The sequence below is a fragment of the Hirundo rustica genome, chromosome 7, assembly GCF_015227805.2.
Source record: "Hirundo rustica isolate bHirRus1 chromosome 7, bHirRus1.pri.v3, whole genome shotgun sequence".
In the NCBI taxonomy this organism is placed as follows: domain Eukaryota; kingdom Metazoa; phylum Chordata; class Aves; order Passeriformes; family Hirundinidae; genus Hirundo; species Hirundo rustica.
Genome location: NC_053456.1, coordinates 34,937,752 through 34,952,616, shown reverse-complemented (window position 1 = coordinate 34,952,616; position 14,865 = coordinate 34,937,752). Strand labels below are relative to the sequence as shown.

At 50.7% G+C, this 14,865-nt stretch overlaps 1 protein-coding gene across 30 annotated transcripts in view; it reads left to right on the top strand.

The window, feature by feature from the left end:
• The window catches only part of PCBP3 (poly(rC) binding protein 3), a 54,363-nt gene that overhangs the window by 13,109 nt on the left and 26,389 nt on the right, over positions 1 to 14,865 (top strand). For 26 of the 30 annotated variants that reach the window (XM_040069594.2, XM_040069597.2, XM_040069593.2 and 23 more), the window contains 2 exons: positions 13,833 to 13,904; positions 14,182 to 14,205. In XM_040069594.2, the coding sequence (XP_039925528.1) occupies positions 13,833 to 13,904; positions 14,182 to 14,205 (96 nt within the window). Of the gene's footprint in view, positions 1 to 1,761; positions 1,853 to 13,760; positions 13,905 to 14,181; positions 14,206 to 14,865 lie in introns of all 30 variants that reach the window. The other 4 variants (XM_040069602.1, XM_040069601.1, XM_040069603.2 and 1 more) reach the window with 2 other exon arrangements.

Below are 14,865 nucleotides of genomic sequence, written 5' to 3'. Positions count from 1 at the left end.
TGGCCATCAGAAAACGTGGGAGGAGCAAGCAGCGAGCTGGGTGCTTTGGCCTGTGGCCGTAGTTTGCATTTGAAAATTTCAGTGTGGAAAGTTTCTCCCTCAGTGTTTATTTGTTGGAATTGAGTGCCCCGTGATCTGGCTGGAGCGTGACCCTCTGAGCCAGAGAAGATTTGGGTGAAACCCTGCACTTTTCTACACTCTTTGAGACCTTTTATGACTCTGCTTGTGGTTTTGGGAGCAGCGTGGTGAGACAGTCTGGCCTCGGGAAGAATCTGGACTTAGAGGCTGTTCTCCTCATGCTTCCCGTCCCTGTACAGAGCTTTTGAGGGGGAACATCAGCATTTGGGACATGATGGTGATACCGGGAAGGGCTGGAGGTGGCCGTGGCTGTTTCACCAAGCTCAGCTGTCCTCCAAGGAGCCTTAGGTGCCGCCCCTGGATAAGAAGGGCTCGAGCCCTTGGGTGATGGGGTGGCTGGGGTCAGCTGCTCTGCAGAACTGACATCCAAGGGCAGATGCCCAGGGTAGATTTGGCCAGAGCTTTTGGGTGAACGTCCCTGGCATGGAAAGATGGCAAAGCCTTGGCTTGGCACAGCCAGGTGGAGACTTGGGTTGCCAGAAAAACGCAGCTTTCGACTGGCGTGACCAATGGGCTTGAGCTTTGATGGGCAAAACATGAGGATGTCTGGGGGCTCCAAAAATTCCTTTTCCCTTCCCCAAACTGAATGTCTGGACACCAAAGGGCTGGTGCCTGCCCTGGCTACTGAGGGAAGGGCAGGAGGTGCTTGGCCTATGGACCATGGCCAGCTGGGATGTGGAGGCTCAGATCTGGCACAAGGGGACACCCCCAGCACAAGTCAAAATCAGATACTGGGAGCAGCAGCTTGGCTTTCCTTGCTCCACATGGTTTCAGGGACCTTTTTGGGATCCCCAGAACTGTGCTGCATTTTGGGCTGGGTGAGTGTCTGTGGGGGGACGCTGAAACACCCTTTGGATCTGGCGTGGCCATGGGCTGGTGGGAGCAGGTGGTGCCCACCTGGAATGTGCTACGTTCCCTCCACTGCTCTTGGTCCAGCTTCCCAGAAAGCTCCCAGCAGCCTCCAAAGGAGGAGATTGTCTTCTCCTGGAGCAGTTGTTTGGTGTGTCAGCCAGGAGGGCAGCAGAGGATGGGAAGAGCCACAGGATCATCTGGCTTGGGTGATGGAGCAGTTGTAACACATCCCCTTCCCGCAGGGAGCAAGCTGAACTCTGGGACATGCAGGCAGGGCTTCAGCCTGGTCCTTCCCACCATGCTGCTCCCCCTGAGGTGGAGGGTTTAGCACAGCCCTCCCGTCCCTCCCGGAGGCTCTGACCCCACACTGGATGGGCTGGCACCCTTTAAAACGTGCCCAAATTTTCCCCTGCACGCAGGCAGCCCAGCGGAGCTCATCTCCTGCTGAGCTCTTTTCTCCTTCACGTTGGAAGCGTTGGCTGGTTTGCCCTCATTGCCTCGAGGCGTCCAGATTTGCTCAGTGGCCTTTAAAAATAAATAAATAAATAAATAAATCAAAGCCCATGAAATGACAAGAACATCAGCAGTGGGTGCATCCCTCTTTCCAGCAAACCCAGGGATTTGGGAGAAAATAGGTCACATGCTCTTCATCCCATGCCACGTGGTGGATCTCCTAGGGCCAATGAGGTTGGGAGCCCTTCTGCGCTGAACAGCGGAATAGGAAAAAAAAAAAAAAAAAAAAAATCACTGGGATTTTTTTCCCCCCTGTAGCATTTTTCATCATTTCCAAACGTGAAAAGACTGGCCATCTGTCTGGATCCCCCTCCCGCCAAAGCGGCACGAAAGCGGCTCTTTGGGAAAGGTAAGGAGATTTAAAAGATTGTCTTGGTGGAAGATGACCTGCCGCGGGCAACTTTTCACACCAGTGTAAGTCAGGGAAGAATCCTGGAATGAGCCGGGTCCTGGGCTCCAGTGTGGGTTGGAAGAGCTTTGAATTCTTAGGAGCAGTTTTAAAGGAATCTCTCATGGAGGAAATTTAAGTCTGTGGCAGCGTGAGGCGGGATTATGGGAGACATTGGCACGCAAGCAGCGGGATTCTCTTAAGTTAGCGGCTGCTCCCCAAGTCTCTCCTGGGAGAAATTCCTAAAATATTGTTGGGAAATTATTTTGCCGAATATTTTTTTGCTTTTGTTTTTGCCAAAAAAAACCCCCAGAATTTGCAAAGAATTTTGCAAAAAGAATATTTTTTGCAAGTTAAATTTGAAAAATCTTGCTGCAGATTTGTTTTGCAAAATCGCTGTTCTCAAAGCGCGTGCTTTATTTTAGTTAAATTCCATTTTACCTATGCCTGGCAGCCAGTGCCAAAGATTGTCTCTCTGGGTAGGGAAGCATCCATCTCTTCCTTAACCAGAATATCCAGCTGTTCTCTAAATTCCAGGATTTGCAGCTCAGGCTTTGGACAGTGTCATTTGTGTGTGCGCTTGGGTGGGAATGGCACAAATGGAGTTGCCTTCAAGGAATGGACACTAAAATACCAGGGATGTTAATCATGTCTTAGTGTGGCAACATAATAATACCCCCAACCCTGGTTCATTTGGTTTTTACCTTCCATTATTTTGTTTTGTTTGGTTTTAAGTATTTATTTTTTAGTTCCAGTATATTTCCAAATTTTTAATGTTTTTACTTGGAATTCCATTCTAGTTCTAGTATTTTTTAAAAAAATATTTCTAATTCCATTCCATGTCCATTAATTTTAATCCTGTAAATATTACTATTATTATTTAATTCCATCCTATTTCCATTCAAGTTTCTTCCTTTTGCCAGGGAAATTTGATTTGGAGAGAGGATTCCCTTGTGTTATGATGCTCGCTTTGTTTTCTGTTTGCCCTCAGATACCTGTTTTCCTCAGAATGTTGAAATTCTTCCTGATACCATCATGTTTCTGTTGCATCTTCCTTGGTTTCATTATCACTTTATAAGTAGAAAAGTGAAATATTAGGGGCAGATGTTGTAGAGGACTCAAAAGCTGTTGAAATCAACCCCAAATTATCATCTCCGTACTCTAAAGGAAAAATATTCTCAGATATGTTTTTTTCATAATCTGAGTTTTCTGGGATAATGTAATTTGAATGCGAACCATCTTAAAAAATCTGATTTTATTAATCACGTCCAGCTTAAAAATAAACCTGAAACAGTGGCTCAAGGACATTGTGTTTGTTTCCATAAAATGATTGACCTTTGTTTTGACAGATGCAAGGGCAGATGCTGGGCTGCATTCTGATACAGAAACCCAACCCTGAATTAAAAAAAAAAAAAAAAAAAAAAGAAAAAAAGAAAAAAAAAACCAAAACCACAAAAAACCCCCAGACATTCTTTCCTAATAGCTGCGGTTTTGCTCTTAATACAGAATTCCAGAATAGCTCGGTAATATTTCCAAAGCTCTTAATCTCAGACTTCCCTCTTTCTTTTAGGGATACGTTTGTATAAATATTTTCACCGTTCTCAGACACGAAAGCAAATTTTTCTTCTTGGAAAGTAACTGCAGGAAATGTTCTTTTAGTCTTGCTGAATTAAGAGGATGTTTATTCCCGCAAAGAAAAACAATCATTTTGATTTGGGGACAAAAGGCTGCTGGTCGAGGCGGAGGGAAAAATCTCTTCCTAAGTGCCTCCAACATTATTTGAATGCCTTCAGAATGGCATTGGAGAAGCTGCGGGAACGTAGAGTGGGATGAGGGAAGAGGAATGCTGTCAGGATTGCTGGCGGATGGAGCGAATCCCTCTGTGGTAGCCAGCCCCCTTTTGGGGTGGACCAGGTAGCACAGAGACCTGCTCACCCCCCAGCTTGAGGGATGCTCCCCTGGGTACCAGCCACCCGTGCTGCTTTGGTGATCTCAGGATTGCTTTTCCCAGGGGATCAATTGCTTTTCCCAGTCTCCCTCTTGGAAAGTGGGTGTTTGCTGCAGAGCGGGTGGAGAGGGCACCTTGCCGGCGGTGCGGCTCTTGGCCGCGGTGGCGGGGACACTCCTGGCACGCCGGGATAAGCGCGATCTCAGCGGTGACAGAGCACCGGGAGCCCTGGCTCCTGGCTGCGTGGGCCTTTGGACAGCAGGGAATGGTCCCCAAACCCGCGGGGTGGCACCTCTGCCCTCGAGCCCGCCGGTCCTGCAGCGTGAGGGTGAGTGACAGCCCCCACGACGTGAGTCTGCTGGTTCTCCTCCGCAGCTGCTTTATGGCCAGCTGAGCTGGAGAGGGAATTTGGGGGCTTCGCCAGTTGTTGAGGGCTCTCTCCATCCGCTGAGCTTTTTCTTAGCTTCCCGCTGAACACATCCATCCCCGTGCTGTGATTTCCCCCCACACACACACAGATCTGGTATAATTTATTTAATTTGGGGGTTGCTTACAGCAATCCCCGAATTAAATAAATTATTAAGTGAGCGGGCAGCAGGCAGTGAGTGCATCCTGCTGCCACCAAACCCCCTCCACTCCATGGATGCAGCTTTGGAGCTGGATACCACCCGCAACAGAGGCAGGTTGTGGTATCGGTGATATCAGTGGCACACCCCCACGGGTTTTGACAGAGACCCACAGCCCTGCAGGGATGTAACCACTGCGGTGGCTGTGCCCTCGGTGCCAGGGACGCATTTGGGAACGGGGCAGTCATGACCCTGTCTCCGGCAGCCCCAGTTCCCAGTGGAGCCCGTTCATCCATTCCCCGGCTGGGGTTTGGCTCAGTGTTGAGAGCTGAGGTTACAGAGGACCTACCGCAGGGAGAAGGGGAGAGGAGAGGCGGCTCTCCTTGATTGTAATCGGGGTTGAGGTTTAGCTGAAGTGAAAACAGATCAGGAGTGACAGTTTTGGAGCCTGCTGTCAGGGTCTGAGCGCAGCACGCTGGCGATCCACCCCCGGATGCCGAGGGCCCCGTCCTCCTCGCCAGCCGGAGCGGGGAGAGCCAGCGCCGCGCGGGATGGGGACAGGGCAGCCCGACACGGCCACCGCACAGCCCTGTCACACACTGCCCTGCAGCCCCTTCCTTTTGGCTGGGGACGGTGGCAGGCAGGGTATGGCCCTGTGGTGGCCATTGGTGTGGGATCGCCTCCTCCTACACCTCCGGCCCCGCAGCAGTGGGGACTTGGCGAAGGAGGGATGGGGTCAGTGTGCATCCTGACTGATCCCTCGGGGTGCTGCGTCGCTTCTCCAGGGCAGGCAGAGACAAGAGTCTCCCTTCCCACGTCTCTGATTGGTCGCCCATTCCCAAAAAGCATCTGTGGCCAGGGTGAAAGTCACGGGTTTGGGATTATGGACAAAGAGCACTGGATCCCACCAGGATTGATGGGAACAGGGTGGTTTTGACTGCCCCCGTCACCTTTCCTTGATCCCCATGTGTTTTCTGTTCTCTGCGTCATCTGTCCCTTACATCCCCAGCATGGCAGCTGGGGGGAATGGGAAGACCCGTTCCCCCATGCCTGGATCAGGAGGGCTAGGACCTGCCCCAGGTGCTTTGACAAGTTGGGTGGCGTTCATGAGAGTAGCCCAAGCCTCCCGTGTTTCTGTCCAGCAGCGCCTGGATAGGCCTCTGCGGGACAGCCCATGTGCTCCAAACCTCGTCCCTGTTTCCAGGGATTAGAGAAATGGAGATGGGATGAGATGAAGCGGTAGATTGCTTTGCTCTCAGGATGAAGGGATTTGTGGACTGCCCCCAGATCGGTGGATTGAAAATGGAGGGAAGTGGATTGAAAATGGAGGAAATTATTGGGATGATGCTGCCTGTGGGATTAAAGCTGGGGCAGCTGGCAGGCTCTGGAGGAGGAGGGGAATGAGGGGGGTTGTGGGATGGCTGCTGCTGGGAGATGCCTCTGGTTGCATCCTCATCTGTTTTGGAGGATGCCCTGGAAGGTGGATGCTTTCTGCTTTCCCAGGTTCGTGCAGGGGTTCTCCTCTCAGCTGTCCCCCCTAGCTGCAAGGATGTTGGGAATGTGCCTGGAGCTTTTTGCAGTGCTGTGCCTCTCATTTCCAGAATGCTGGAGAACAAGCTGCTTGTCTCTGGAGGTCCACACACCTCCCTGCGCTCTCTCCTTCTTTGTGAGCATCCAGCATGGGTCTGTGGCCATGAGCATCCTTTTTGGGGAGTCTTTTGGGTTCCCCTGAAAAATGGCATCTCAAATCTGGCACTTAGAGGGCTGATATGTAACTGTCTCATCCCTTGAGGTGTGTTTCCAACTGCACTGGGGCAAGATATGGGTCCTTTGGGGCTAATGCACAACCCTGGCAGAGCATCCCTGGGGCATCTCCTGCTACAAAGCAGCATCTCCTGGTTTCCATTCCTTGGCCTTTGGCTGGGAGGAAAAATCCCTGAACTGGGTGCATTTGGCTCTGTGCCAAGGTTGTAAGTGTGGTTGTTTAACAGAGATGAGCTTTATTTGCCAATATGTGAATATTTGGAAGATTTAAAGAAGGATGACTGGCAGCTTGGCATGGCTGTGGAGAAGCTCTTTTCTTGGATCTTCTTCAGTGCAGCTTAAGCCCCTCACTCAAGGCCCTCCCATGCCTCTGCCCCCCTGTACCACAGAGCCTTGGTTTCTCCAGTCCTTCCCTGTACGGCCGTGTTTGCTGGCCCCGGGGGTCTGGGGTTGCTCTCTGCTGCCTGGATTTCCTTTGAAGGGCCATTTCACCATTCCTGCTTTCCTTCTGCTGATCCTGCAAGTCAGCCTGTTGCTCCCAGCCACTTTCAGGTGGATGGGGAGCATTTCCTCTGTTCCTGTGCACTTAATTGCACACAGTTAAGTTCAGTTCTCCTTGCAGAATTCCATCTTACTTCCTTCACATCGCTAAGCTCATTTTGGCTTCTTGCCCTGCTCGCCAAGAGCTTCTTCCATCTGGGTTGGCACCTGGCATTTTAAAAGGATCCCCTGATCAATGTTTTGGGGGCTTTTAGAGCATTCCCCAGCCATTTTCCAGTGATGTCACCCACGCCAGCTCCCTGCAGACCCCACGGTTACTCCACTCTCCAGCAGGCTCAGTCTGGCTGTCCTCTGCCCACTGTCTGTGTTGCTTCCCAAGTCCCACTGGCCCAGTGAGGGATGCGGATGCAGAGGGTGGCACTGAAGCAGTCACTTTCCCGGTCTCTGAAGTGCCAGGCAGTAACATTGGAGGTTTGGGATTCTTTCCCCTGGCTTGGTTTCTGCAGCAGAACCCGCCCCACTCCGCAGTGCCGAGCCCCGTGGCAGGGTCCAGGCTGGGGAGGCAGTGTGCTGCTGCTGGCTCTGCCTCCCTTGGCCCACTGGGGCATCGGGCATCAGCCAAGACCCAGCCAATGCCTGCTCCTCAGCTGCTCCAGTGGATGTTCCCAGCCTCTCCAAAATAATGGCTTGGGTGTGGAGGGACAGTCGATACTTCGGGAAAAAACTGTAATGGATTTTTTTTTTAATGTATCCTTTAATCTGCTGGCAGACCAAAGGAGAAAGAGGTGATGTTTCTTATCCCAAGAGATGTTATTTCCTTGGCGCTCAGGGTCTTGCTAAAGGCTCGCAGATATCTGACAGTGCTTCTGGTCACTGAGTAGTGGTGGACTCAGCTGCAAAGAGCATTGGCTTTCATCACCTCACTGGGGGAAGTTCCTGATGCACTTACACTGTGGTGTAAGTGGATGTGACATCCACTGAAAATACTGTTTTCTTTGGCAAGTTGTTCCAGAAGTAACTAATAGAGTGGTTTGGAAGTGGCTGAATTATAGCACAATGTTCTCCTCCCCTCCCTGCTCACCCCAACCTTCCAAAATCAGCTTTAATTAAACAAATTAAATCAGGACCCATTATTCTTCTAATAACTCTTTATAATTCTAATAACCTTGTTGTGGTGGGGGTTAAACAGGTTCAAGCCACTGGTTTTGCTCAGGGTACCTCAATCAAAAAGCCTTGAAACCAGCACAAATAAGGTTTTCTGGCTTTCCTAAGGACATCTGATATCCAGCTGCTACTACATCGCATTTCCCTCACTCGTCTGTGTCTGACCTCTGCTTGCAGCACTGCAGCATCTCATGCAAATGAATGGGAATTCTGCTTGCTGTAGATCTCTGCAGATATATCTCTCAGGTACCTGAATTAACACAAACCTCAAGATTTTTGTCTCCCACAAATGTATCAGGGCACAGAGACAGGTACTCTCACCCTGCTGTCCTGTTGCAGGGCGGAAAATGATATTCCAGACCATCATCCTGGGGAGGCAGGCAGGGAAAAGTTGAAATTTCGTCCCCTGATCTTCACACAGAAGATTGTGATAATGGCACTGCCACCGCAACAAAACAAGTCCTTCTGGACTGAGCTTGCTGTGGTGGAGACTAATGCCTGAGCCCATAAGTGGGGTTCACCAGATAAAGGAGAAAGCCAGGAAATCAACTGGGAATTTCCTGGAGGAGAGGGCAGACTTTCTCCTTTGGCTGGGACGTGGCTGAGCCCGCTGCAGTGTGACTGTGCGGGGGTTTTGCGTCATCGTATCAGCGCAGATGTTCAGAGCGAGGAAATGGCCTCAGGGTGCGCCACAGGGGGTTTAGATTGGATATTAGGAAAAAACTTCTTCATGGAAAGGGTGGTCAGGCGCTGGCGCAGGTTGTCCAGGGCAGTGGTGGAGTCCACGTCCCTGAAACTGTTAATGAGGCACGTGGATGTGGCGCATGGGGACAGGGTTCAGTGGTTGACTCTGACAGTGCTGGGGAAACAGCTGGACTCAGTGGTCATAAAGGTCTTTTCCAACCTAAATGATTCTGTGAGGCTGTGATCTCAGCTGGAGGGGAGCAGGGAAATGAGAGCAGGTAACTGAAATCTCAAGAGATGCCTGCTGTGAGGGCCAGAGCAGGATATTTGTCTCCTGTACTGCTTGGAATGATCACAGGCAGGGGAGAGGCAGAAACATCCTGCTGGCTGATGAACTGGGAGGGCACAGGGCATCTTTTTTGGTTAGAGATACCTAAAATATTTCCACTGAAGCCGGAGAGTAGACAGGAGGAAAGGTCAGCCAAAATGACTACAGCTGTTGAAAACGGCAGCAGCTGGAATTGCAGCTTTGTTCCCAATTGGTGTTCGATGTCACTCACGTAGATGGTGCTACTGCCCTCCCACAGCTTCATCTCCCAACAGCCGAAGCTCACCGCTGGCTGTTGCATTTCTGTGTGGTCTAAGGGAATGCTTGGCTTTGGGTTTCCACCCCCATCTTGACCTGGCCAGGCTGTGCCGTCATCGTAATCCCGAGCTGGCTGCATTGCCGAGCTTCCCAGCCACTAAAACACCGTGCTGGAAATTGTCAGATTAGCTCTTAATGGCAGGATCAAGTCAGCGGGAGATGAGTGGGGAGAAAGCTCCTGCTTACACAGGTGGACAAGCAGTCCTCCTTGAGAAAGCAGGCTAGAAAGCCTAAAATGTCAGAAAAACATCCTCTTTCCTGGCCTCTCCGGCTTTTCTCTGCTTTTAACACATCCGTCGTTTTCTAAGGGTCAGAAAACCCTGCTCTGAGTTTTGAGAAGACGGTATGGAGAGGTCAGAGGTGTTTAAACATTTCCTCCCTCACAGGGGAAAATGCTGTCTTGAGCAGTGGACATTCTGTCCCAGGTGTTAATTCCCAGCACTAAATTCTGCCACCCCCGTTGGAAATCCTGGCTCTGGGATGTTGCAGTGTGCTGGAGGATGCCTGGGGTTTGTGACTGTCTTTAACACCCGTGCTGATGGGGCTCCTGGAACACCAGAGACCCTGGGAAGTACGGTAGATGTTTTCCAGGGTGGCATTACCACTGAGCGACTGAGATGCTCCAGGGTGGGGTTTTGAGGGTGGTCCTTCGGGAAGATGCCACAGCAGGGATTGCACGGATCAAGGCCCTGGCCACCCTGCTCGTTACCTGCACGGGTCATCAAGGGCTCTCGGTCACCAGGGCTCTGAGGTGTTGGATTTTATCAGCCTGCACTGACCAGGAGAAGCTGTGGCTGCCCCTGGAAGTGTCCAAGGCCAGGTTGGACAGGGCTTGAAGCAACCTGTGGGAGTGGAGGGTGTCCCTGACCATGGCAGGGGGTGGAACGAGATGAGCGTTAAGGTCCCTTCCATCCCAAACCATTTTGTGATTCTGTGATACACCTGCAAGAAAGTGGGATTTTCTGGAGGCACTGTGATGGTCGAGGGGGTGATGGAGACTTTCTCCTTTGCATTTGCTTGGTGGTGCCTGTGAACTTTCCATCCAAACCTTTCAGGGAGGGGATGAATTGTGTCACTGGGGCATCTTTGCACAGAGTTGTCCTCTCTGTTTGTTTTCGGGCAGCTTGAACAAAGCGTTGCCATACCACCCAAAAATAACTGCAGGAAGCAAAGGCTTGCTCACATGGGGCTCATGCACCCAGCAAGCCCTAGGAATGCATGGCAGGACGAGGAGGACAACGGCTAGCTTCAGCAAGCACAGAGCCAGCAATGTCACCCAGCCCCTGCAGGGATTTGGGCTCTGCTCAAGCTCAGCTGAGCCCCCTGGCATCAGGGATAGCATCCCTGATAGGATATCAGAGGCTTGATTGCCTGGATCCCAGCATCCGCTTTTCCAGCTCCTGTAGGGAAGCTAGGCTGGAGACCAACTTCCAGCCCGGAGCTCCATTTCCCTCCTCCTATTCTGCTCCATGCGCCTTATCCTGGATGGGAGATGATCGCGTTATTAAATTAATTCAATGCACAGTGTTCAGGTTTCCCCTAGTTGGAAGGGAATTACTTGGATTTTAGGGATGTGTTGGTATTTGTGAGGTATCAGCAAGCATAAACACAAGAGCGCCATCTGAGGCAATTGGTCCAACCCCTAAAAAATGGGAAAAGAGAAAAATTGAAGCACGTACGTTTGCACGCAGGGAAGAGGAGTCTTCCTGCTGTTCTGGGTTTTCATTTTCCTTCCTGTTCCTCGATCACCGATTCCTGAGTTGCTTTTTCAGACATAGGGTATTCCTGGTAGGTTAAGGAAATTTCCCAGAATTTAATATATTTGAACCAAGGAGAGCCAGATTACTTTGAGAACTGATGATGGCTCTTCCAGGTACTCTTGCAAAGGCAGGAATTAACAGGCCTATTTATTGTGGAATGGGATCATCCTTTGGAAGGGCATTGTCCAGCTTTGGGGCAGATCTCCCCTTGCTGTGGTGCAAAAACTTCTGGCTGCTCCCCATACGTGGAAGGAGAATGCTCCAGTCCTTCACCCGTGATCGCCCAGGTGTGATGCTTGGCGGAGCCTGGCTTGGCTCGCTGTGCGACTTCTCTTTTGGGGCAAAGCTTGCCACTTCTGTCTCCTAATTCCATGTCTTTGACCTCTGTGGGGCTGCACCTGCTTCACACTGGGCTGGAGCTAGCTGGGGTCTGTATCTACTCTGTCCATTGGGCTGGATGTAATGGTGTCCTCAGGGCTTTCAAGTGGGTGGACAAAGGAGCCATTTCAAAGCTGTGGTGAACAAGGCACAACACGATGGCGAAGAGGACAGGGCTGAGATGGTTCTCTCTCCAGGCAGAGAATGCTCTGAAACGCTCAAAATGGCATTTTGGGGGATAATTTTCCCCAGCCCTTTGTCTGCGAAGAATGAGGACTGTTTGGGGAGGCCTGTGCTTAGACTAAATGCTTCAGCTCTATTGTTGCCATGCCTTCCACTGAGCTCATAAGCCCCCTATAAAACACTTACCTTTCACTAGTATGATTAAGAAAAGGCCAATGTAGCTTTCCCGCTCACTGGAGCATGAAGCGTGTGTAATTTAATAATGCTGATAAATCTTAAAGCCAGGAGCATTTGGCTAACACATGACCCACTTTTTCAATCATTTGGAAGCATTTACATAACGGCTCGATGCTGGGTTCCTCCTGCGAAGGATGTGGAGCTGGGGATGGCAAACACCCTCCCTGCCACAGTACCAGGAGGAACAGCTTTAGACTGAAAGGGGGGAGGATTAGATGTGATTTCAGGAAGAAATTCTTCCCTGTGAGGGTGGGCAGGCCCTGGCACAGGGTGCCCAGAGAAGCTGTGGCTGCCCCTGGATCCCTGGAAGTGTCCAAGGCCAGGCTGGACACTGGGGCTTGGAGCAACCTGGGATAGTGGAAGGTGTCCCTGCCCATGGTGGGGGGGGCGGGGAAACGTGGAATGGTATATCTTAAGTTTCCTTCCAACCCAAACCATTCCATGATTCTGTGATGTCTCTGGTGCAGGAGTTTGTGTCCTGGCACATTGTGAGCACTGGAAATGCTGACCTCCACCTAGCAGCTTATTGACCCTTTCTGACACGGCCTCCCATGCACAGGAGTCAGCCTGGGGTTAACCAACACAGCCAGTTACTCTTTTCCTTCATTGTTTACCTTACAGTGGGCTCAGTCTTTAAAATTCCTTATCTTGCCTTGTTCTGTTACAGTCTCTCAGCCCATTCCCATTGCCTTAATCTCCAGTGTCATCACCTTCTTCCTCAGAAATATTCTCCTTTTCCCCACCGTTAAAAGCACCTTTTGGCTTGACATAGAAGCAGAGAAGAGCAGCATGGGTTGGAAGGGACCCTAAAGCTCATCTCATTTCACCCCCTGCCATGGGCAGGGACACCTTCCACTATCCCAGGTTGCTCCAAGCCCAGTCCAGCCTGGCCTTGGACACTGTCAGGGATGGGGAATCCACAACCTCTCTGGTCAACCTGTGCCAGTGAACCTGTTTTGGCGTTCAGCACATTTAATTTCTCATTCTTGTGACAATTTCATCCTTTTTTTCAACTCATAACATACAGCAGCCTCAAGCCCTGCGTTTGCATGTAGGTCATAAGCAGCCTGATTCCCAGCGAGTCAGTGTCCTTTAGCTCTAGGGAATTCTATCTCCCTGCAAACCACGTGGGTTTATCCATTTTGGCTTTCATAATAACCTCTGGGAAGAGGTTTTGCATCAGGCCCATCTCCCAGCCGTGGTCTGTGCGTTGCTGCTGTTTATTCATCCCAACTTGCATTAAAGCAGTACTTGAGTACTTGTTTACCTCCCGCTTTTTTTGCTCATGTAAGTCCCTGTCTGAGCAAAGGGCCAGATGCTTGTGAGCAGGATGAAAAATCTCCCATCTGATACAGACTGAGGGATTAAATAAGATGAGGGAGAAGTGCTCTGTATCTCTCAGCATTGCATGTAGAAGGATGCTGTCACCTCCCTCTGGGATGGGTCTGCTCTCCCCATGCAGTGGGCTGCAGGGACATTTCATGTGCCATGTCGTCATACAGAGATGCTCCTAAAGAGGCATCAGGAATGAAAAATGAAGAATTTGTTGCCATTCGGTGGTTTTTATTTCTTTCCCCTTACCCCGTGCCTTCAAAACATCAGTGGCCCCTCGAGAGGGTAGAGGAGGAAAGAGAGAGAATGGAGAAGGAAAACAGCATGGATTTTTTAGGTATGTGTGACATGGATGGCTTGGAGGTGGCGTGGTCCACAGTCTGCCCAGCTGGGGAGCTCTCAGGTCAGGATGTGTGGCAACCAGGGTGCCAGTCCTGTCCTTCCCATTTGGTGCTCCTGGGGTCAGATAGACAATTCCTGGTCACTGAAAAGGTGCCTTGTGGTTTTCTTTATGCTGGAAATGGTGAACTTTGGTTTGCTAGATAGGTGCTGTGGGTCTTTTAAAGCCCCACTGCAGCTGCTGGCCTTAGGCCAGGCTACTATCTGATACTCATCTAGTGCAGAGTTGTTTTCTGGCTGCTCTGTGGGGTCTGTCCCACCCCAAGGAGCCTGTTCTGAGAGCACACCTTCTCTGCTGTGTCCCCAGGTGATCCAGCCAAGGTGCTGTCTGTGCCGGGGCTGCTCTCCCAGCTAACACACATCTCCCGTCCCCTGGTAGGAAATGGAGTCCAAGGTTTCCGAAGGTGGTCTCAACGTCACCCTCACCATCCGACTGCTGATGCATGGCAAGGTAAAGGGCTCCCACATCAGAGGTGTCCTCACAGCTGCCCCTCCCACCTGCCCAGCCCCACACACAGCTCTGTCCAGCTGTCCCAGCCCTGGGAGTAGCTGTCCTGCCAGTGGGGAGGGTGTCACGATGCTCCTGCTCCCTCTCACTTCCTGCCCCTCAACCCTATCCCTCTGCTGGCGGCAGTGTCCACCAGGTCTTTACTTCATTACGGGGTTGGGCTGGATTCTCATCGCATTTTCTAATCAGTTCCTCTGTTTTTGACTTTTTCTCCATGTAGGAAGTTGGAAGCATCATTGGGAAGGTAAGAATGCCTTTTAATGTACCTTCTTTACCGTTCCTGCACCTGTGGTGTGGTAGATGCCATAGTCACCTCTTCCCTGTGATGTCCTGAAAAGTGTGGGATGCCTGAGCTAGTTGTTGCATTTGTGAGCCAGAAATTAGGAGACACCCACAGAGAGGTCTAAGACCATTCCCCTAAAAGCCCCACGAACCACCAGTCTGTTCCCAGCTGCTTCACTGCGTGACGGCTCGGAGGTTATGGTCATGTTGCTCCTGTGTTTTCATCAAATAACTTCATTAAGAGGTACTAAAAATGTCACACTGATACATTTAAATTATATTTTAAGTAATTCTATAGCCCCTGTCTCTGAGGCCAGAGGACTCCATTTACCTTGTGCAAAAAAGGCTTACTGAGTTGCTCTGGTGTTTCCACGGTGCTTTGGAAAGTCCTGGCTATACAAGATTAGGGGGTTTTTTAGGTGGTTTTAAAATAAAGGGTTATGGTGGCAAAAATTTGCAGCGTGAACACGTTGTCCCTGTGAGCTTGTGCCCTGTTTTTCCATCAGCGTGTCCAGCTCTGGGAAGATGCACAGTTGTGAATTTGTATATATATATATTTGATGATGTACATGCTCAGCTCTTCAGCTGACCATCACGTGGCGATGCAGGGCCAGGCAGCACA